Raw genomic sequence first — 23,804 nt, forward strand, 5'->3', positions numbered from 1 at the left:
GAATGCAGTGATAAATGAGGAAATCCTAAAAAAAAAAAAAAAAATCAAAGTTGCCAAGCACAACGAGAGTGCTAGGATCGGATGAAATATACAATGAATGCTGAGGTCACATAGTGCAATAATGCAGCAGTATACATGTGGAATGGAGAAAGGGAGCCCCCGGTGGACTTCACCAGTATCACAGCAGTCGCGCTGCTTTTTCAAGAGGTGGGAATCTCGGGCCTCGAAGGCATTGAGATAAATGCTGCTCTTCATTTCAGTGCAGCTCGCATTCAATTCCGGTAGCCGCCCATCTGAACCAGCCCTTATACTCCTCAGACATTAACAACCTTTGCCAATGAATGCAGGTCTGGCTATTTTTTTTCTTCCCTACTGTTTATGGCGTGTGTGCCTAACACAAGGGAAGCAAATGCTCACTCCCAGACAGGGATGCTCACTGGATGCAGTCACCAGTGATTACTCGTGATTTAAATGAGGTTTAATTGGCGCAGGTGTGCGGCGGGGATAAGAAGGGGTTATGTACCCATAATTCCGCTCTCCGCCTTGCGTTCCAAAGAGCTAGCACGCGTCCTATTGGTCACATTGCAAGCTTCACGCTGGCGCACTTCCTCCTTCAAGCTGGAAGGAGGAAGCGCGCCGGTGAGTTCCCAGACTGCACTCTGCAGACGGCCTGTCTGTGCCAATAATGTGCACATACTTACACCTGTGTCTGCAGTACCAAATCTAGCAAAAGCTGCAATGATTCAGCCATAGACAGAGAGGTGTTGCATGCAGGGTGGGGCCCCCACCTGTCGGTCACTCATGGGATCACCATCTGTTAGAATTTTAACCACTTCACCACTGAGGAGTTTTACCCCCTGACCACCAGAGCAATTTTCACCTTTCAGCGCTCCATCCATTCATTCATCTATAACTTTATCATAACTTATCACAATGAAATGAACTATATCTTGTTTTTTCCGCCACCAATTAGGCTTTCTTTAGGTGGGACATTATGCCAAGAATTATTCTATTCTAAATGTGTTTTAATGGAAATGTGGGAAAAAAATTAATTATTTTTCAGTTTCCGGCCATTATAGTTTTTAAATAATGCATGCTACTGTAATTAAAACCCATGAAATTTATGTGCCCTTTTGTACCGGTTATAAAACCGTTTAAATTATGTCCCTATCACAATGTTTGGCGCCAATATTTTATTTGGAAATAAAGGTGCATTTTTTTCAGTTTTGCGTCCATCCCTAATTACAAGCCCATAGTTTATAAAGTAACAGTGTTATACCCTCTTGACGTAAATATTTAAAAAGTTCAGTCCCTAAGGTAACTATTTATGTATTTTTTTTCATTGTAAATTTTTTAATTTTTTTTTTAATTACAAAAAAAAAATGGGGAATGTGGGAGGTAATGAGTTAATTTTTAGTGTAAAACTAATTTATTTCTATGTAAAAAATGCTAAGGGTGTAGTTTTACTGTTTGGCCACAAGATGGCAACATTACAAATTTTACAGTAACTTTTTGTTTATTGCGACCTGCGAGCGTCCTTCCGGACGCTCGCAGGAAGTACAAGGAGGCTGTGAGTGTTTGTTTTTTCTCACAATGATCGCGCTGCCCATAGGAGAGCAGTGGATCATTGTGGGGCTTAGATCAACGAACGGTATTGGATTTTCCCGTTCATTGATCTCCATGCATGTAGAAAAGAGAGCCCATATGTACAACACCACTCTCTCTATATATATTGAATTGTTATAAATTTTATTCACAAGAATTAACATCTGATAATTGACACATTGGAAAGTTCAATATATAAAAACACTTAAAAAGACCACATTGTCCTAGAATTCCAGCTGCAATGATTGATGTCCATCATACAAATAAATAATTACTTGCAAATATAGAAAAATGAAGATCAATAAATGTAAACTGAATATATACCAACTTGGTGGGCTACAATGTAGAGCCCACCAGTGGTAGAACCCGGGTTCAGTATTACCTAAAGTGCATATAACATGTGAGTACAAATATACATATATTGAAAGTGCTAAGTGCAAAAAATAAACATTGATGTGCAAATAATGAACTGCAAAAACTGTCGATCACTGATAATAGGATCAGCCCAAGGATGTCACTGATTCTTACAGGGCCACCTGGGAGGAGGGTCTAGCCAAATGCTCGATCATTGTAATTGACATGCTAATAGAGCATGATGAGAAATTAATGGCCATAAGGAAAGGGGAGCTCAAAACACTTGAAACCAAATTGATGGCTTTAAACAGAAACACCATTGTCCAGCCTTTTCTCAGTCAATTAAGAACTGACATGGATAGTTTTGAAAAGTTTATTATAGAGGGTAAACGTAAGAAACTTATGAGAGATCGTCAGGATTATGATAATGGAGCAGCCTATAGGTGGAGACATAGGGGCAATGGGAGAAGACGTAAGAGATACCCCAAACCCAACAAGCCCAAACCCCAGGGGGACCCCCAGCAACTACCCATTAATGGACATAATCCTAGGGTCCCAGTACCCAGTGACACAGCATCGAGTGATTTTTTTATCGGACAGCGATGCAGACGTAGAAAACGAACTAGGAGGGGCGGCAGGAGGCACAAAAACAGGGCCTTTCAGGGACCCCCAAACCCCAAGAGTGAAACGCTTGAGGGAACAACAGCACATGGATTAAAAGAAACTTGTATTCAAGAAATACTTTGAGGGAGGCACGGAGGTATTCCCCCACATGGAGACCTTGGATAGACAGGTCTTTGAAGATCTCATGGCCTTATTACAAGAAAATCAACAAAACGACATGGAATCGGACAAAGGAGGAAACATTGTATTATGGCCCAAGGAGATGTACTTACAAGAAGCATACAAACAGCTCAGGAATATCAACAATTATGTACCCATACCTGGAGATCCAACTGAATATTATAAAGCACTATTAGATGATATCCTGGTGATGGCTAGGAACACAGATTTTTTTCTGCAAAGACATGTGACTAGTCTGGAATCCTATCTGAGGGATAGCTCTGACCTGTTGAAAACCCTGGATGGCCTCACAGTTGTACCAGACATTGACTTTTTAGATATTAAAATCAAAATTGATTCAGAAGGACATCTCAGCACGGATCTGTTTCGCAAACCCACCTCGGTCAACTCTTTGCTGCACTATCAAAGTGCGCACACCAAACCTTTGCGTAACAATATTCCTACCGGACAGTTTCTTCGAGCACGTCGCATTTGTTCTAACATCAGTGATTTTTCTTCACAGGCACGAGAATTATCAGATCGATTTAAAGACAGGGGATACCCTAAGCGAGTGATTTCGCAAGCATATCAAAGGGCCAAGGCCACGGACAGATCCCGGCTATTACATCAAACATCTAGAACTACTAGCCAATTGATGTTTAGACATGCTGGTGTGTGTATATATATACTTATGCCTTTTGACCCTGGAATATGGACCTATGTATGGACCTTCTATTTCCCCAATGCCCATGAACTACCGGGACTTCATGTGAATATGGGACCCCATTTATTCGACCAACATATGCCTCTTATGGTGACTATGGACATTTATTCCGGATTTTTTTGAAGACATTTTCAGAATTGTTTGGACATTTATTCCGGATTTCCTGACTGGCCCCTTTTGTTCTTGTGCCAAATCTGCCCCAGTAGCACATTTAATAATAATACGCTGATATGCATGGCTCTCTTTAAATAGCAACGTCTGCCAATATTGTTTTGCTAGTTGAGTTATAATATAGGCAATGAATGGTTTTTGGTATTGTTATGATTGCAAGCCAGTGTATTTATTGAGATGTTATCCTTTTCCATCCTTATTTGTGTATGGGTTTCCCTGGCAACTGCCTATCTACTCACCTTCCGGCTTCTTCTACAGCGCTTCAGCGTGGTTTCTTCCTATTTCCTCCTTCCCCTCCAATCCGTCCATTGCGAATGAGAGCGGCGTCACATCCGGGTCACGCACGGCGGTGACGTCACTTCCGGGTGGCGCACGCTCCATCGGTACACACCCTCTTCCTTTTATTTAAACGCCGGACTGGCGTTCACAAAGCTAGGTGTCCTCTCCTCCTCTCAAAGCGAGGTGACGCTCGCGAACCTGGTGGAATGTCTGAGGGGTCCCCAGTCTTGCTCCAGCTGCCTACATTCTATTACCTGGGCTAAGTATTTTCATCCTCACTGTCATTTCTCACGCTCTATGCACTTTATCCTTGGGCTGCTCCTATTATCAGTGATCGACAGTTTTTGCAGTTCATTATTTGCACATCAATGTTTATTTTTTGCACTTAGCACTTTCAATATATGTATATTTGTACTCACATGTTATATGCACTTTAGGTAATACTGAACCCGGGTTCTACCACTGGTGGGCTCTACATTGTAGCCCACCAAGTTGGTATATATTCAATTTACATTTATTGATCTTCATTTTTCTATATTTGCAAGTAATTATTTATTTGTATGATGGACATCAATCATTGCAGCTGGAATTCTAGGACAATGTGGTCTTTTTAAGTGTTTTTATATATTGAACTTTCCAATGTGTCAATTATCAGATGTTAATTCTTGTGAATAAAATTTATAACAATTCAATATATATAGAGAGTGGTGCTGTACATATGGGCTTTCTTTTTTCTACATGCATAGTTCCTCTCTTGGGCCCAAGCACACTCATATAGCTTGCCAGTGTTTGCGGACAATTTCTTTTTGTTGTTCATTGATCTCCAGGCGAGCGGGCGGCGGCGTGTTTACTAGCGGCGGGCGGCGTGTTTACGAGCGGGAGCGCGGGCAGCGGCGGGAGTGCGCAAAGTACGGATTTCTCCGTCCCTGGGGGTTAAAGGATGGAAAAAGGGACGGAGAAAGCAGTACGGGCGGGGGTAAAGTGGTTAATATATTTTTGGACTACTCCCCAAAAAGGCTGAATATCAGGGCACTCCCAGAAGAGGTGTAGCAATGTTCCCCATCCTACATCTCCAGCACAAGGGATTAGCATTGGGAAACATTCGATGAAGTATTGCAAGGAGAAAGATGCTATTTGCATGGGGGTAACAATCACCCCTGCGACCCTTGCCATCGCAGGGGTGCCCTGAGGCTTCGGGTGCCTCTCCTCCCTATCCCCAGGGCCTGCCTTAGATTTCACTACACCCTGAGCGAAACCGGATTTTGGTGCCCCCATCCTCTTTGTGCGCGTACACACATATGCACGCACACACACAGGCCCATATATAGCACCAACAATTTGCAACGCTCGTTATAGCTGTGGTGCGTCCCTCCCCAGTATAGGTAGTATAGTTGCCCCATATAGGTAGCATAGCTGCCCCCAGTGTAGGTAGTATAGTTGCTCCATATAGGTGGCATAGCTGGCCCCCAGTGTAGGTAGTATGCCCCTAGTGTAGTAGCATAGCTGCCCCCAGTGTAGGTAGTATGCCCCCAGTCAATCCCCCCCCCCCCTTCTGCGGCAGCGGGCCAGGCAGAGACTGACTCACCTGACTTCCACGCTCCAGCGCCGATGTCACTCTTCTCTCCCCGCCTCCGCTCCATCTGTAGTTAGAGCAGGGCTACAAGAAAATGGCCGCCGATTGTCCATTTGTGGACATCGGCGACCATGTTCTTGTAGTCCTGCTCTAATTACAGCTGGTGAGGACGCAGGGAGAGACAGTGGGGCGACAGGGCGCATGTGGTCGCTCATATCAAAGGCCGGCCCTGCCTGTCCCCAGCCACAAGTGCAGCCAATTAGCAAAGAAACCTCCCCATTCGCTTACAAAAACAGGAGCGTGTCATTTTTTTTTCCTGCTTCACAGCAGAACACTGCTGCCATTTGTTGACTCCTGATCACATGGGGTTTGGGGACCAAATTCTATCATTTTTGCAGGGGGTCCTATTAAGTCTAGTTACGCCCCTGGCCATTTGGTTAAAATTTTGTAGGTAGATTCCTGTATCCTTGACAATACTGAGGATTTTTGGGTCGGGATGAGAATTTTCTGCCATTGCTCTTCAGAGAACTGACCGTTCAGATCAGTCTCTTATTTCTGTTTAACCTGAGGTGTACCTCTGATCAAAAAACACATACTTACCTCAGAAGAGGGAAGCCTGTGGGTCTTGTAGAGGCTTCTGTGCCATCCTCTGTCCTGCAACAGCTTGCCAGGACCCTCTGGAAGATCCAAGCTGAGCTGCAACAAGACAGTGGGGGGAGCCTCCTCAGGATCCAGAGGTTTCTTTCTTTTTAGGGAAGTGTCTACTTTTTGACATGAGGTTTGCATTGTGTACGCTTTCAGCAGACCAAGTGTGGTACCTCATACAGTAGTAGCAGTTGGTATATTAAAGACAAGGATTTTTTTTGATTATTCTTTCACCTAAACAAGCTGGGTGAGTGAGTGAGTGTGACAGCTGATCTCTTGTGCCAGAACATGAGATATGTATAAACTGCATATGACTCCAAGCATCAAGGAACAGACAATTATGGTCACCCTGCAACTGGGAAAGAGGTAACCAAGTCACTTCTGAGATTAAATCTTCATCTTGTGGTAACACCCATCCTTTAGCACAGTGTTCCCCAACCCTGTCCTCAAGGCCCACCAACAGTGCATGTTTTGAAGAAATCCACAGAAGTAGTTAATCAGCTCTGGTGAGACACTAATTACCTCACTTGCACACTTTCTGTAAATCCAGTAAACTTCATTTCACTTCTCAAATATCACTGTGTGTGTCTCCTATCTTCTATATATATAATAGACTAAGTGCCTCAACCTTCAAACAAGAAGAAGTACTTTGCATGAGAAAATGTATGCGTGCTCAAACACCAAGTTTAAGGCCTCTTTTCCACGGACTGTTGAGCTGTGTGCTCAGCAAGCAGTTATCAGGCAGCAGTGAGCAGATACCAGGCAGCAGCAAGCAGTTACCAGGCAGCAGTGAGCAGATACCAGGCAGCAACAAGCAGTTACCAGGCAGCAGTGAGCAGATACCAGGCAGCAGCGAGCAGTTACCAGGCAGCAGTGAGCAGTTACAAGGCAGCAGTGAGCAGTTGTGAGAGTTTGAGAGCCATTTCACTGCCTATTCACAGTCCATGGAAAAGAGGCCTTACCCTAGCAAGTCTGACATTGCAAATCTTGCCTAATTGGCTATTCATGAGGCGATGCTCATGCAAATGCATGCACAAACCAATACCACAAAGCAGTCACCCTGCTACATGCTACATTAGCACTATCCGGCTTAGTGCACACCAGAGCGGTTCAGCAGCGTTTTGCGATCCACTTGCGGCTGTGGATACGCTTGGGTAATGTATTTCAATGGGCTGGTGCACACCAGAGCGGGAGGCGTTTTGCTGAAACGCATACTCCCGAGGTGAGGCATTTTTTGGATTGCGGAGGCGTTTCTGCCTCCAATGTAAAGTATAGGAAAAACGCAAACCGCTCTAAAACGGCAGTTCAGAGCGGTTTTGCAGGTGTTTTTGTTACAGAAGCTGTTCAGTAACAGATTTACTGTAACAATATATGAAATCTACTACACCAAAAACGCTTTACAAAACCGCAAAATGCTAGGTGAAATTCTACAGAAAAATAAGAAAAAGTGTTTCAAAATCTGCTAGCATTTTGCGGATCTGCTAGCAGTTTTTGGTGTGCATCAGGCCTCCAGGAGCGCCACGGGGAGGATTCCCAATGCCCCCTTTTTATACAACTGGGGGGACCGCAGGGTCCCAGGCTCTCTCACTGCCTGGAAACCACAGCGGCACCCCGGAGGGGGAGGCTGGGTGGCGTGGATGACCCCTCCCAAGTGTGGCCAGTGCCGGGGAGAGCCGTCTGCACCCACCTCCCAATATTAAAAACAGGCACTTACCTTAACGTCCATTGCGTTCTGCTACATGCGCATTAATTTGGGGACACCACATGAGAAAGGAGAGAAGCATGGGTCACCCCGAGCTTTAGAGCTCAGGGCTGGCTCACATACAGCACTCCAGAGGGGGGGGGGGGGGGGAGGACAGGCGCACTCACTCCAGGGTTCACACCACCGGAGCAAGCCATCCACCACCTGCCTCCAAAGGATACAAACTGCACAAAATGCTTTCCATTAGAAAATTAATGCGCATGTAGCAGAACCCAATTGACGTTAAGGTAAGTGGCTGTTTTTAATATTAGGAGGTGGGTGCGGACGGCTCTCCCCAGCGCTGGCCACGCTTGGGGGGGGGGGGGGGGCGGCTGCACCACCCAGCCTCCCACTCCGGGGTGCCGCTGTGGTTCCCAGGCAGCGAGAGAGCACTTTGCAGTATTGGTTTTTTGACCCTGCATAGTTTGGCATGCGAAAGCAAATGCATATTTGCATGAGCATTGCCTCATGAATAGCCAATTAGGCCACATTTGGAAAGCCAGACTTGCTAGGGTTAAACTTGGTGTTTGAGCACGCAAAATTTTTCTCATGGAAAGCATTTTTTGCAGTTGTATCCTTTTGAGGCAGGTGGTGGATGGCTTGCTCTGGTGGTGTGAGCCCTGGAGTGAGTTGTCTGCGCCTGTCCTCCCCCCACCCCGGAGTGTTGTATGTGAGCCAGCCCTGAGCTCTAAAGCTCGGGGTGACCCATGCTTCACTCCTTTCTCATGTGGTGCCCCCAAGTTAATGTGCATGTTGCAGAACGCAATGGACGTTAAGGTAAGTTCCTGTTTTTAATATTGGGAGGTGGGTGCGGATGGCTCTCCCCGGCGCTGACCACACTTGGGGGGGGGGGGGGTGCAGCTGCGCCACCCAGCCTCCCCCTCCGGGGTGCCGCTGTGGTTCCCAGGCAGTAAGAGAGCCTGGGACCCCGCAGTCCCCCGGTTGTATGGGGGCATTCTGAATCCTCCCCGTGGCGCTCCTGGATAGTGCTAATGTAGCATGAACTAATACCCGCAGGGCGATCGCTTTCGGTATTGGTTTTTGGACCCTGCATAGTTTGGCATGCGAAAGCAAATGCATATTTGCATGAGCATTGCCTCATGAATAGCCAATTAGGCCGGATTTGCAAAGCCAGACTTGCTAGGGTTAAACTTGGTGTTTGAGCACGCATACATTTTCTCATGGAAAGCCTACTTCTTCTTGCTTCAAGGTTGAGGCACGTACTCTATTAGATAGATAGATGCGGCGTATGCTACGACGCGGGTTGGCTAGTATGATATATTTAACTGACATTTTTTTATCGTAACAACCAATGGTTTATACAGGAAAATCATGACAATTAACGTTGCCCAAACTTTCGCATCCCACTGTAAATACTCAATAATAATAATATGGTAGGACATTAGACTGACTGTGTTAGGATTAGATTGCACGCTTCTCTGAGGACAGTCAGTGACTTGACTATGTACTCTGTAAAGTGCTGCAGAAGATGTCAGTGCTATATAAATACATTATAATAATAATATGGTAGGACATTAGACTGTGGTAGGATTAGATTAATAACTCCTCTGAGGAGTCAGTGACATGACTACATACTCTATGAAGAGCTGCCGATGTCTGTGCTACATAAATACACAATAATAATAAGTACATTTTGCAGCTCATGTCCTATTCAGAAATCACACTGTAGGCAGGTGTATATTGGACAGCTTCTCCTCATTCTTAGGGCTGGTTCACACGGGCATCTGCTGAGCTTTTGCTTGGCATTGCGTTCAAACGCCAGCGTTTAAAAGCTAGCTTTTGAAGGCTTTTGAAAAGCGTTCAAGGCTAGCAGTTCTGGTCTCTGCTATTGTTTCCTCGCGTTTACTGCCTCTGAAAGCAGCATGTTGCTTTCGAGACTAGACGCAATGCCGGGATCTACCGCCAGGCTTTCATGAAAGCCTGCAAAAGCCAGCTCTAAACGCTCCCATTCACTTGCATGGGATGGCAGTAGATCCCAAAAAACGCTGCGTCTGAAACGCTGCGTTAAACGCCACAAAAACGCCCGTCTGAACCAGCCCTTTACCCCAGCCTGGGAAGGCCAATTCTAATAGATTGCATAGATCTATACAGAGCTGTTAAAGGAGTGTGAAATATCTCATGTTTTCAATAAATATTTGTGCAGTTTTGGTTCAGGTCTGGTGATTCTGAGAGGGTCATCCTCCTAGCACACATGCTGGGGGATGTCAGGTCTGGAAGGCACAGGCTTGCTTTTTCCTATGGTGTGTAGAGCTGAAGGAAGAATAGGTGGAGCCTGCAGTGGTCAGTGCTGGGTTACTAGATACCTGGCAGTCTTCTCCCTGCATACAGCTTCTGTCTTTGTAGACACTTTGCAGCCAGTCAGGGTTCCTGTGTGTTCAGCAGCATGATGACTGACTTGCTGAGCAGAGCTCTGCTCTTCCTATGTGGCTTTCTGCTGGTGGCTGTACATGGGACTCACTACCGGATGTATGGATACCCTCTCCAAGGAAGCTTCTACTTGCCACCTCCTGTGGTCCATGGAAGTGCAGTGCTACCAGTGCCCAGACCCGGTATATTAGCCAGCCCTCCGTACACTGGCAATGTTCGTCCCAAGCCGGAAACCAGGACTCTGCAAGTCAACCAACCAACAGGTAGGAACACCAAACAATGAACACTAAACCCTACTTGCCTGCTAAGGAATATAGTGATAGCCAAGATGAAAGCAAAAGTGGTAACTGTTCCTTATTAGTGGGAAAGTCCTTTATTTTCATTCAAGTCTTGCTTTTGCTCTTTTTGTATCTTCCTGATTTATAGAAATGATCAATGAGATGCAAATATTTCAGAGTTCATGCAGAATTATGTAAATATTTATGCAAATATATGCAGCTTGAAAATGGACCAATCAAATTAAACCTGGGTGGGACTTGATTGGTCCATTTTCAAGCTGCATATATTCGCCCCCAAAAAATGACATGCATCTGCATGAACATGGAAATATTTGCATTTCATTGATCATCTCTATTCCTGAACTTTCACTACTGAAATTAAACAAATAACTCTTCCACCTGAGAATAGTATAGCGGCTGCCAGTTTTATCTACTGCGAGTTCTGTTTAGCCTCCATAAACTTCATCTCTGGGTTTGATTTATCAAGACGGCCACAAGTGAGGACGGTAAAAGTGGAGATGCTCAGAACAACCAATCAGATTGGTTACTAATTAACAACTGAAACCTTTTTGGTTCCTTTAGTCAACCATTTTACCTTTGCTCTTTTTTTCTTTACACTTGTCTTAATAATCCAGCCCTCTTTACATTTTTTCTGTGAAAAGTGGACTTTGTGATAACTTTATAATACATTTGCATCCAATCATTATGGTTATCATACAACCTATACTTTCATACTTGGATGTACAGATGCCCAGTTTGAAACTCCTATCGCCAGCATTGGTGGCAAATGACCCAATTCCCTGATGTGTGGCATAATACTTCATTTGTGTAAACCTTTTTTATTTAGTATCTCCCTATTTGCAGGGTTGTCCAACTCCAGTCCTTGAGGGCCGAGGTCCTCAAACATTTTTGGCACAGCTCACATTAATTGATGGACCGAACCAGGAAAGGTGTGGTTCATCAAGTATATTTCTCCATTTCTCTGTCCACCCTAAGACACCGGCATGGATATGGCCCTTAAGAACTGAAGTTGGACAACCCAACCCTATTGTATTGTGGATTGCAGCACCAAGCCGGGTACAGATTTAGGTACCTGATAGGTCTTAGTGTGCCACTGGTCTATTTTATCTGTCAGAAAACCTGCTGGAGATCCCTGCACCTGAATACCCATGGCTGCCCAGCTGCATTGTCCATTGTGTGAATCCTGCTTTCAGTTTGTGAAACTAGTTGATGGACACAGGAATTTCGGGAAGCTTTAACCCTCAGAGATTCCTGAGAGATGTGATTCAGCCTACTGGCGTCTCTCCATAAACCACCTACCTATCCTCTACTGCCTCTCGAAGCTTCTCCAAGCTCATGTTTGATGCTTCCACGATGCTATTTAGACATCTCATTCTTGCCTGCTCCTTCCTCGATCTTTCCCTTGATCTGTGCCTTTCTTACACCAGCCATCTTCTTCTGGCTTATATCCACACTTGTTCCATGGTGAAGGCTGTGCCCTTGGTGGGATGTACATTGATATAAAATGACCTCAACTGTCAGGGCCTAATATATTTATTACACATTTTTTCACTGCCAATGGGCCACACAACTCATTAAAGCAGTACCACAATGCAGGAGGTAAAAGCTGCCCCAAAAAGCAATATTGTCTTCTGGGCATCTTAGGATGGAAGGTGGCCCAAGTTGAAGCTGCAAGACAGTGGATGTATTATTGCAGTCAACCAAGCCAGCTATACACTTTCGCAAGGTTAACTTTTCTTCTTCAGAGGTAAAATAGGTTTTGCCTCTGAAGAAGCAAGGTGAACCTTGCGAAACAGCTGTCAGGCTCTGACACCCCCACTGCTTTGTACCACAGTGTCTACCAAGCTGGAATAAAGGGTTTTTAAAGCAGCAGTACCTCACTGTCTCTCGTTCTCCACATGACTGCTTCTGCATGAGTGCATGTTACTGGTTTTCCTCACCTGTACCTGCTGCATACTGGTGCCGGTTTACATTCTACTCTTCACATTTAATATAATTTATGTAGCAAGGTCTACTAGGACTTTTTTTTCACATTTCAGGCAATGGTGTTGACTATCACTATACAAAGTCAGTGGTAAGATAGCACAATCATGCTGTGTGTGGCAACAGTTCAATGCAGAACAGTGGTTACTTCACTGTCTGAACCATGTCATCTGTTGGTTCCTGAACAGAAACAGCCTAGTTAAAATAGAAATGTGATTGGGAAATGGTGGAACCCAACACCTCTACCAGCTTTGCACCTTGCGATACAGGACAGTCAATCCCACACCACTCCTCCTCCTGATGACTCAGTGACCATGTACCACTATGACTGATTACACCTCAAATCTACAATCTGAAATTGATAGGAAGATTTTGATTAGTCAGGCCACTGGCCTATTCAGTCAAAATGATTGAATTTCAATAAATATAAACCCATGTAAGGCATCTTAAATGCACATGTATAGTAAAGTGGGCATGTAGGTATGATATGAATATTTTTCCAATATTGTCTCCTAAATACACAAGTTGTTTTTAAATGCCATATACAGTAGCATCTCAGTTATCTGGTACTGATGGGGATCGGTTGATGTCGCATAAGTGTGTTTTCTGGTTGCTTGAGACTCAATGCTAAAAAATAGGCCTAACTAATGCAGTACTATAACCCACTCTATATACACACCATGAACTATGTATTACATGTTAAAATACAGTATTTGAAAGTATATTAGCTTTGGGGGAGCTGTGGAACTCAGACTGTAAGCCCAGCAGAGCCCACAAACAGCCTAAGACGTTGTCCTTCACCACTGTGGGTGCTGCCAGAGATTAGTGCTGGTTGGTTGAGACTGCTGGCTAGTTCACTTCTGGATAACTGGGACTTGAAACTCTACTGTAGTTCATACTGAGTGTCAGATACATTCCAAGTATAACATACAGCAATAAAATGCAGTGAAGAAGTGTACAGAAGACAGAATGAGTGTATTGTCTGCATGGACAGAGACAGTAGCCTTCACATTTCCTTCCAGGGATAAATGTTTACATTGAGTCGGAGAGGCAAACATTGCTGATTGATAGTCGAGCTGTGAGCAAAGTAACACCATTTGGATAATGCAGCTCCCAAAGGTCCCTCCAGTTCCAGCTGAAAAGAGAATCACTGGAGGGCAGATCTGCTTGGCAAGCTGTCTATTTTCCATTTCTTTCTGCTCGGGCCCTTTTCCCTTATGTTCAATAGCATTCTGTTTATAGTAATATTATACCCTGTAAAGCTTTCCTATTATATGACTATTACAATTCTCATTGGGATTATTAATTTTGCACCCTTTATCAAATGGGCAGCATGGTGGTGTAGGGGTTAGTGCTTTCGCCTTGCAGCGCTGGGTCCCGGTTCCAATTCCAGCCAGGGCACTATCTGCACAGTGTTTGTATGTTCTCCTTGTGTCTGCGTGGGTTTCCTCCGGGCACTCCGGTTTCTTCCCACATCCCAATAACACACCGATAAGTTAATTAGCTTCGCCCTAAAAATTGGCCCTAGACTACAATACATACACTACATGATATAGACATATGACTATGGTAGGGATTAGATTGTGAGCTCCTCTGCAGGACATTAATGGTAGGACTAGATATACTCTGTACAGTGCTGCGGAAGACTTTGGTCACTACATAAATACTAAATAATAATAAAATTGCACAATTTGCAGTTGTCTTCAAGTGTGTAGCGCTAGGATAGGGTGACATGGTGGTGTAGTGAAAAACACTCTCACCTTGCAGCACTAGGATCTGCATGGAGTTGGTGTATTATGTTTGTGCGTTTCCTCCCACATCTCCAAATCATACTAATAAGTTAATTGGTTCCCCACAAATTGGCCTTTAAAGTGGCCTTTAAAGTATACCCGTATTGAAACAAAAAATATACTTACCTGGATCCTCCAGAGGCTTTCTGGGCCCTCTTCACCCCCCACTGTTGCAGTCAAGGCCGATTTACTGTATACTTTTTTGTGCCCCTAGGCCAAGTATGTTGTGGCTTGGCTTGCATGTTCAGAATCGCTCCCCTCCCATCCTATTTCACGTGCTGCCCCCTCCCTCTTTCATGTGTATCATTCATGCACTGCAGTCCCTGCTTCATGAACAGTTTACTTGGGCATCGGTTTTTCATGTGTTCCTTCCCACTTTCATACAGTATGTAGAGATGGCCCGAATGGTTTGTCCACGAACCGATTCGTGCAAACATCGCTGGTTCGCATTCGTGGTGAACGCGAACTATATGCGAGTTCGTTCCGCCCCCTATACTACATCATTAGGCTCAACTTTGACCCTCCACATCACAGTCACCAGACCCAGGGCAGCCAATCAGGCTACACTTCCTCCTGGAGCCCCCCTTATATAAGGCAGCTGTGTCGGCCATTTCCCTCACTCGGTGTGGCTGCAGTAATTAGAGAAGGGAGAGGTTGCTGCAGAGACATAGGGAAAGCTTAGTTAGGCTCTTGTTAGGCTTGCAGGAGTTATTTGGTGAGAAATTAACTGATTCACAGCCATTATTGTTACAACACAATGAAGGCGCTAAGCAAGTTACACCACCTCATATGAGTTAGGCGACACTATGGACGTAAGGTGTGAGGAGGAGGATGATGAAGTACCTGCTGTTGGTGCAGTTTTGGAGGTGTCTGATACAAGCGAAAGCTGGGGAGGATGATTATGATGATGATACTGCCATGGATGCCACGTGGGATCCTAATAGACAAGATGACCAAGGGGACAGTTCTGAGGGTGAGTCAGAGAAGAGTAGGAGGAGACGAGTTGCTGAAAGAAGCAGGGGGGAGCTCGTCATCAGAAACAGCTGGTGGCAGTGTCCGGCGCCATATATCGCCACCTATGGACAGTCAGCCAACATGCCCTTCAACGTCAACTGCTGACGCCATCCATAGTGCCATCACCCCAGGGCTCAGCGGTGTGGAAATTTTTGTGTGTGTCTGCCTCAGATGAGAGCAATGCCATCTGTTCTCTCTGCCACCAAAAAATGAGCCGTGGAAAGGCCAACACCCACGTAGGGACAACCGCCTTATGAAGGCACATGGAGAAAAATCACAAACTACAATGATAAGACCACCTGAGGAAAAGCAGCACACAAAAGCAAAGACACCCTCCTTCTCCTCTTGCTCCTTCAGGTGCATTATCTTCAGCCGCTTTCTCCCTTGCACCTTCCCAGCCACCCTCCTCCACTCCGCCTCTCACCTTGAGCGGTTCCTGCTCCTCTGCCCACAGCAGCAGCCAGGTGTCCGTGAGGGAAATCTTTGAGCGGAAGAGGCCAATGTCTGCCAGTCACCCCCTTGCCCGGCGTCTGACAGCTGGCTTGGCGGAACTGTTAGCTCGCCAGCTGTTACCATACCAGCTGGTGGGCTCTGAGGCCTTCCGAAAATTTGTGGCCATTGGGACACCGCAGTGGAAGATACCAGGCAACAATTATTTTCTAAAAAGGTGATACCAAAACTGTACCGTGATGTTGAAAGGCAAGTGGTGTCATTCTCTGGCACACAGCTTTGGGTCAAGGGTTCATCTGACCACAGATGCCTGGTCTGCAAAGCATGGTCAGGGCAGGTACATTACTAATACAGCACATTTGGGTCCTTCCTTGGATGTGTGGTGGTAGCCGTTTCTCAGGCTCCCACTCCGGGCCGGAATCGAACCCCGATTCCCTGGCCATTACCCGTGGTCACCATGGAACTGAGAAAGTAATATGGAAAGTTTATCACACAGTTGAATGAATGGCAGATTTGCCCTCCATATCAGATTCTCGTTGAAGGTACTGTACAGCCAGCAGAAAAAGTAATTAAAAAAAATAGATGTAATCTTTAACAATGGTAGAGAAAGAACCATCAAAAGTTGATAAGGCAGTCAGACATTACCTGATATCACTGAGGAAGAGCAATCTCGCCATGGTGCGCACCAGTCCAGCACGGCTGTCACTACACAAACAGCTGTTTGCAGTGCGTTACACAGTGAGTTTGGTGTGTCAGTGTGAAGCAGTACACTAATTACACTCCCTGATTGATGTATACACATGCAAGATGTTTTAAAGCATTTTAGACCTCCAATTTAGCATGCAATGTGATTTCTGCCCTTAAAACGCTGCTGTGCGTCGAATCCGGATTTTTCCCCGGGAATTTTGGCATGTATCCCACTCCGCCATGCCCCCCTCCAGGTGTTAGACCCCTTGAAACATCTTTTCCATCACTTTTGTGGCCAGCATAAATGTTTGTAATTTTCAAAGTTCGCCTCCCCATTGAAGTCAATTGCCGGTTTGCAAGTTCGTGCGAATATAGCATATATAGTAACCTCTCTTTCATGTTCAGGTGCCTCCTTGGGCTGCAGCCACCCAAGGCCTGGGCCTTTGTGACCTTTCCAGAAATCCAGCCCTGGTTGCCGTGGGCAAACCCAGAACATATTATCAAGGTCACTTCCTATCCACGAGTAGCTCCGTGCTACTGCACAGGTGCAGCCGTACTCACGTGGGTGCAGCACGGCATGCTTGTGCATGAAGAGGAATGTGGTTGTGAACTTCAAGAGAGTCCTGGGGAATGGCGGTCGTCTCGAAGGAGGATCTTCGGGTAGGTAAGTATCAATCTTTTTTCTTAGCATCTGCCTTGGGTCTAAATCTATGTAGTACAAAAACAAATAACATATGGCTGTGTAAAACTTAAAGCTATAGGCTTGCTATAAACCAGCGGTTCTGGATGCTTGCTTGGCTTAACAAGGGCGGAAAGGGATAATTTGCATATTTAGTAGGTGTGCATTGTGGGTAACCACAAATGTTCATTTATAACTGAATTATTGCAAATTTCCTTCTGTTTTAAGAAGGCAATTACACTATATTTTGAACATTGGAAGTTTCTAGGAGAGGGATGTTCCATCGTCACAGTGAACTGACCTCCCCTAATGACTTATGGGACGGTGGCATGGCACTCATACCACCCCCCTCCTACTTTGCTGTACTGCGCAGGGCCATGGCTGATACAGCCATTAAAGGTCAATGCAAACGCTGAATAATTATGGTGATCATTTTGGCCAATAGTTTTAGAAATGATTGCTGTATTGACATGCTGCTTGATTACAACTTAGCAGGATGTTCTGTCCAATGGCGAAGAAAGGGGGAACCATGAGTGTAAGATGATTGGGCGGCAGCAAACTGGTCGTTTGGTGATCTAGCATAGCGGGGTCCTATATGACCTCACATGACAAGTTTACAACTTTTGCCTGTCAGAGTGAAGCCAATTAACTTATCTGTATCTTTTTGGGGTGTTCCCAGAAGACACCCACCCAGACACAAGGAGAATATACAAACTCCATGCAGGTAGTGCCCTGGCTGGGATTCAAACCGGGTCCCAGCGCTGCAGTTCAACAGTGCTATCCACTCCACCACCATGCTGCTGTATATAAAGTTCAAATTCTGACTGAAGGTGCTGTCAGTACTGTATGAACCACAACAAATGGTGTGAACTGAATACAAATACCTTCTATGCTGCTATGTTAACCTTATTTATTTTTGAAGGCCAACATAAATAAGCGTGATATACAATAATGGATGGCCTTTGCAGATGAATGTCCTCCAAATCACATCTTAATATTTATGTATATGTAATTCAGCCTCCGGGCCCCCAAAACAATGGTCAGCTAGCATTGTGGACTAACTGATGGCATAAAACTGAACTTTTGACTTTTAAATCAGTGTTCTTACCTGACTTGGACTTTTCTATATGACGTTTGGTGGCATGGCTGACCACCCTGGCTATGCACTCGTGACCCTTACAAAAGATGTGCCGCTTTGATCCATTCTCCTGCATTTAAGCAAATCGAGGTGCCTGTGTCAGCAAGTAAAGATGACCCAAGAAAGCAAGTGGCATATTCCACGTCTCAAGACCCCTATCTGATCCTCGTGTCCCGTGTTCAATCAATCTATCACTATGCTGCCTCTTGCACAAAGGTTGTACTACCTAGAGGCAGGAAAGGTAGAAGAACAACCAGCATCTCCAGTGGTCAGAGATCACCTTGAATGTTGGCATCACCCAGTGTGGGCTCACACATATACCATAGTGAGGGCCTTTCATGTCAGTGCTTCCAGTACCTTCATTCAAGAATCATAGTAGTTAGTTGTTCCGTAGTACACAGAGGAGACCAGGATCGGACAAGGGTGGTAAGACTTGGAATGTGTCACATGCTTGGGTTACCTTTTGGCCCAGACATAGCCTGTATCTATCTATACAGGCACCCCATGTTGTTTTTACATGCTTATGAAGGCAAGATTTAGAGGCCCTTCATATGCTAATACTGCAGACTCTATAAGGCTAATTTGTTTTGGATAACTATCTTGGCTGTATCACCAAATGCTTATTATTGTTGATACGATGATTACTGAAGTTTGTGTTGGACGTCAGAACTACCTCGCAGCAAATTATCAGCATAGAAGATTCTTGTATGCAACATCCAGTCATTTTCTGGCTCGCACCATTTCCCGTGATTTCAATCTCACCCATAATGTTATGATAGTACTCTTGGATTTTTAACTATGTTTGCACACCGTGTGGCTTGTGTCACTCAACTTGTACTGAGCATGGAATGAGCCAACATTTGTAAAGCATTTTTGTCCTGTTGGACTCCAAGTCCACAAGAAGCTGAGGAGAGCAGCAGCCACTTAAAATGTGCTCAGTAGGCTACCATGGTCATGAGTGTGTGTATGCTATGTGTGTGTAAACATATCCCAGTCATATACTCTATAGTCAATTAATCTACCGTTATTTTGGGGAGGGTTGTGGGAGGAAACTGCATAACAACCAAATGTGAGGATAAAAGTGGCCATACAGCTATCGATGGCCACCAGATCGACCATCAGAGAGATCCCTCTCTGATCTGAGAGGAATGTATTCGCTGCCAATACATTATACACAGATTTTCAATCAATTTCAGCATGAAATCGATGGAAAATCTGTGCAACTGCCACCACCTGCCTGGCCACCAGCATGCTTCCTCCAACGTCCGGTGGCTTTTTCCAATGCCACGGGTCTCCTTCTCCCTGTGTTTTCTCTCCCCCAGCATGTGACACAAGCTGAAGTTCAAACACTAGAGCTCTGGCGTGTATGCTAGTGTTTGAATGCTAGTGTTTGAACTTCAGCCTGTGTCACATGACAGGGGGATAGAAGAAGAAGACACAGGGAGGGGGAGACCCGCAGCATGAAGTAAACCACCGGACATGGAAGGACGCGCAACAGCAGGACAGGTGAGAGTGCTGCCAACACTCAGCGTTGGCCCTTGACAAATCAAACACCCCAAGCGATGCAAACAAATCAATTGATTTTGGACAGAAATCGTTCGATCGGCCAATGTTTGCATTAGCGATTTCTAGCAGATTCAATCACAGTGATCAAATCTGCCGTATATTGACAGGTAAAATCGTCTAGTGTATAGCCAGCTTAATGTACAATCTCCATGCAGATAGCGTCCAACCTGGGATTCTAGCACTGCAGGACAAGAGTGCTTTCCACTATGCCAACATGTTGGACATGGGTGACCTTCTATAGACCCATCACCAGATTCTTACCTTATATTAGAGACAAGAGAGGGGGTTGCCATGCAAGAGAGGGTGGTAAATCCCCCCCTTCCCCACACACACACACACACACATACACACGAATCTCTATGCCCAATGGGGATGGACATTTACTTTTTGGGTATTTTCCTGGCCTGGTGGACAATCACAGCAATAATAATATTAAGTAATAATATTACTAAGCACAGCCTATGAAAGCTTGGGTAATCAACTCCTTATTGATTGCCCATATATTAAACGTAATGAAAACACCCACACTGAATGTTTTTCCCAGCTAATTAAATAAAACAAGAACACTTACTTTATTAAAAGCTTACAGGATCTCTAGGCACCCATCTCTTCCTGATTGCCAGATGGGCTCTACAGTAGGGAAGCCCATTTCTTCTTTCACCATGGCTTCTTCCTTGAAGATATTAATTGAGGAGGCACTTGTCTCAGGCCTTCTAAACTTACAAGAACACACTTTGGATCCTGACTCTTTAATCAACATCGCAAGAAGCCTCAAGCAAGTCTGAAGACTGGAGACCTCTGCTCTTCAATCAAGTACCTTCAAGAAAGACAGCAGGGAGGAAGAAGAAAGCTGGAGGGAACTGAAGAACCGTAGAAGACTTCTAACAACAAAAGGATGAAGAAGATTCCAATGGATCCAGTATACTTTTCTTAAAGCAGGTATCAGTGTTTTGTCTCATAAAACATTTGAGATGGGTGTTTTCATTACTTTAAACAACTGTAGCCAATGGGTTAGGGGTCTTACATTTATTAATCAGCCAGGGAGGTGACATTATGTGCTTGCATATAACACATAAACACCCTCTTCTTCTAATTATTGTGTGGCACAGCAGTGGCAGATGGGTGCATTGGGCAGAGGAACACCGGAGGTTATGGTAGTGATGTACTAATTGTCCAGCACATTTTTTTTTAAATTAATTTACAGTGTACAAAGAAAAAAACTACAAGCTCACCAGTGTGTTTATTACATGATAAAAACATTGCATGGCTGTGCAGGAATCGTATTACCTGCTTCTTATAAATGTGATGTGTCTCCTTCAGCTACACCTTTTGGGTAGTTGGAAAGCTATCCAGAATCATTCAGTAATACTAAATGTTAATATACTGGGTTTCTGGAATGGTTTTTCATAGTCCAAAAAGTGATTCTTTTTTCTTGTCATCTAATTACTGCTTTTTAATTATACTGTAATGTCACACACGAAAAATACATTTTGGGTAGCTGAAATGTTGTCCCGAATCCTTCAGTATTACCAAATGTTAATATACTGAGTTTATGGAATGTATTTTCATAGTCCAGACAGTGATTTTTTTCTTGTCATCTGCTTTTTATTTGTGAGTCATGACCAATGAATCACCTAACATTTTATTTTATTTGGTTTTAGAAGAAAAGGTAGTTTCTTCTACTATACAATTGCTTTTTGACTCTTCTGTGTATTGGTGAAATGTATTAGAGAAAGCATGGTGATGTTTCCAAGTTTAGCTATGCCGCTCACATACAGTATCTCTGTGTTATTGTCTTCCCAGAGACTGCCTGTAAGAGTAAGCCCATGGATCTGGTATTCATCATTGACAGTTCCCGCAGCGTCCGTCCTCAAGAATTTGAGAAGGTTAAGATTTTCCTCTCCAACATGATTGACACCTTGGACACGGGTGAAAAGGCAACGCGTGTGGCTGTGGTAAATTACGCCAGTACAGTTAAGATTGAGTTCTTCCTAAAGACCCACTTCAATAAAGCTTCGATGAAGAACGCCATCTCTGTGATTAACCCGCTATCTACTGGTACCATGACTGGCCTTGCCATACAGACTGCGCTAGAGGAGGCATTCACCGAAGCGTCTGGAGCTCGCCACCCATCCTTCAGGATTCCCAAAGTAGCAATCATTGTCACCGACGGACGACCCCAAGACAGGGTCCAGGATGTAGCTGCCAGGGCTCGTGCAGCCGGAATAGAGATCTATGCAGTGGGTGTAGACAGGGCAGACATGCAGTCTCTTAAGCTGATGGCAAGCGAGCCACTTGACGATCATGTCTTTTATGTGGAGACTTATGGAGTCATTGAAAAGCTCACCTCAAAGTTTAAGGAAACTCTTTGTGGTAAGTGACCAACCCCAACATAAACTTTATAAAAAGAAACTCTGGACCACCTTTTCTGTTCTTATTCCTCCCACCTCCCTTAACCACTTCCATCACTAGAGGTTGTTTTCACCTTATGGACCAGATTAGGGGTACATGCAAAAATGATGTCGGAAAAATTTGGGCACTGGAAATAGCCACTAGTAGAATACCGTTAACATTACTGATATTCTACTATTGTATAGTGCCAATGACAATAAAATATCGGTAAATGTTACCGATATTTTACTATAGCTAAACAGAGCCCTTTCTTTACTGATGCGTAACCCTAACAGCCCCCCATGCCGATACCTATCCCTAACCATCTCCCTCCAATGCCTAAACCCAGGGGAGCCTCTAGGCATAGGCAGTACAGGCCATTGTCTGGAGTGCCATTGGTCCTGGGGGCGCCATGTTGCTGGATGAAGCCACGCCCCCTGGATGAAGTCACACCCATGACTAAGCCACGCCCCCACGGGTGTTCTATTACTTGCTTCTGCTGTATCTGCTTAGCGCAAGTTGCAGGCAGCTGCCACTGCCACTGTGTCCCTCTGTGCCTTGTACATCCTTCCCCCCCCCCTCCTTATGTCCCTTTTGTGCCTCATTATTTTGTGGTGAAATGCTGCTGCAATATGATTATTTTCTGGTGAAACGCTGCTGCATTACAATTATTTCTTGGTGAAACACTGCCGCATTCCGATCATTCTCACATGGGGGGGGCGGGCTTAGTGGCCGCCACGTGGGAAGGGGGAAGGCGCCACAGGCTTTCTTGCCTGGAGTGACAAAATGGCTAGAGGCGCCCCTGCCTAAACCTAACCAACACCTCTCTCTACCGATACCGAAAGTTAAAGGCCCCCACCCATGCCTAACCTTAACCGCCTCCGCCAAAGAGCCGATTAACGCAATGCACAAAATAAAAAAATATCGGGCGTCGCCATAGGTGCCCATAGATATTATGGCTATAGGAGGGAGTGCGACGGACCTGGAGGCAACCAATAAAATAGCTGGTGCCTCCAGTGCCCAAATTTTCCCCTATAGCTGTAATTTTTTTGTGGCGTCTATGGCGGCACCCAAATTACCTGCTTTCCAGAGCAGTTTTGAATTTTAGCTATGGCCTTATTAAGCAGCAATCTTTGCAACCTCTTAGTCATACATATAATGTATTTTCAAGACAGACTAGACTTTTTTGGGCGTTATATTTGACAAGAATGGTTTTATTTTCTGTTCATTTTTGCAAGCATACATACTGTTCTCATTGCTAGCAGAAAATGAATATTTTCACTGCTAAGATTTTAGAGGTGTGCATGAAATAGAGGTGTGAAGAAAAATGGGCATAGGGTGAAGCCAATATAACGGCGAGGAGAACGCCAGCGCATACCACTAAGGCTGCACCTGAAATGACCACCAGCTCAGTGTGTAGCACCTATATAGACTTTCTACACACTTCGCATTCAATTCAGATGCAAATCATATGCAAATCTGCTACTACTTATCATGCAAACAGGAAACTCAGGAGGAGGGGCTGGGAGCAGCTAACCTGACAG

General features: G+C 44.8%; 1 protein-coding gene across 1 annotated transcript in view; it reads left to right on the top strand.

Moving 5' to 3' along the window:
• The first annotated feature begins 10,276 nt into the window (after positions 1–10,276).
• MATN3 (matrilin 3) overlaps positions 10,277–23,804 on the top strand; it is a 53,334-nt gene continuing 39,806 nt past the window's right edge. The window contains exons 1-2 of the mRNA XM_068233260.1: positions 10,277–10,526; positions 21,673–22,242. Of these exons, the coding sequence (XP_068089361.1) occupies positions 10,280–10,526; positions 21,673–22,242 (817 nt within the window). The 5' untranslated portion in view covers positions 10,277–10,279. The remainder of the gene's footprint in view (positions 10,527–21,672; positions 22,243–23,804) is intronic.

This window comes from Hyperolius riggenbachi, chromosome 4, assembly GCF_040937935.1.
Source record: "Hyperolius riggenbachi isolate aHypRig1 chromosome 4, aHypRig1.pri, whole genome shotgun sequence".
In the NCBI taxonomy this organism is placed as follows: Eukaryota; Metazoa; Chordata; class Amphibia; order Anura; family Hyperoliidae; genus Hyperolius; species Hyperolius riggenbachi.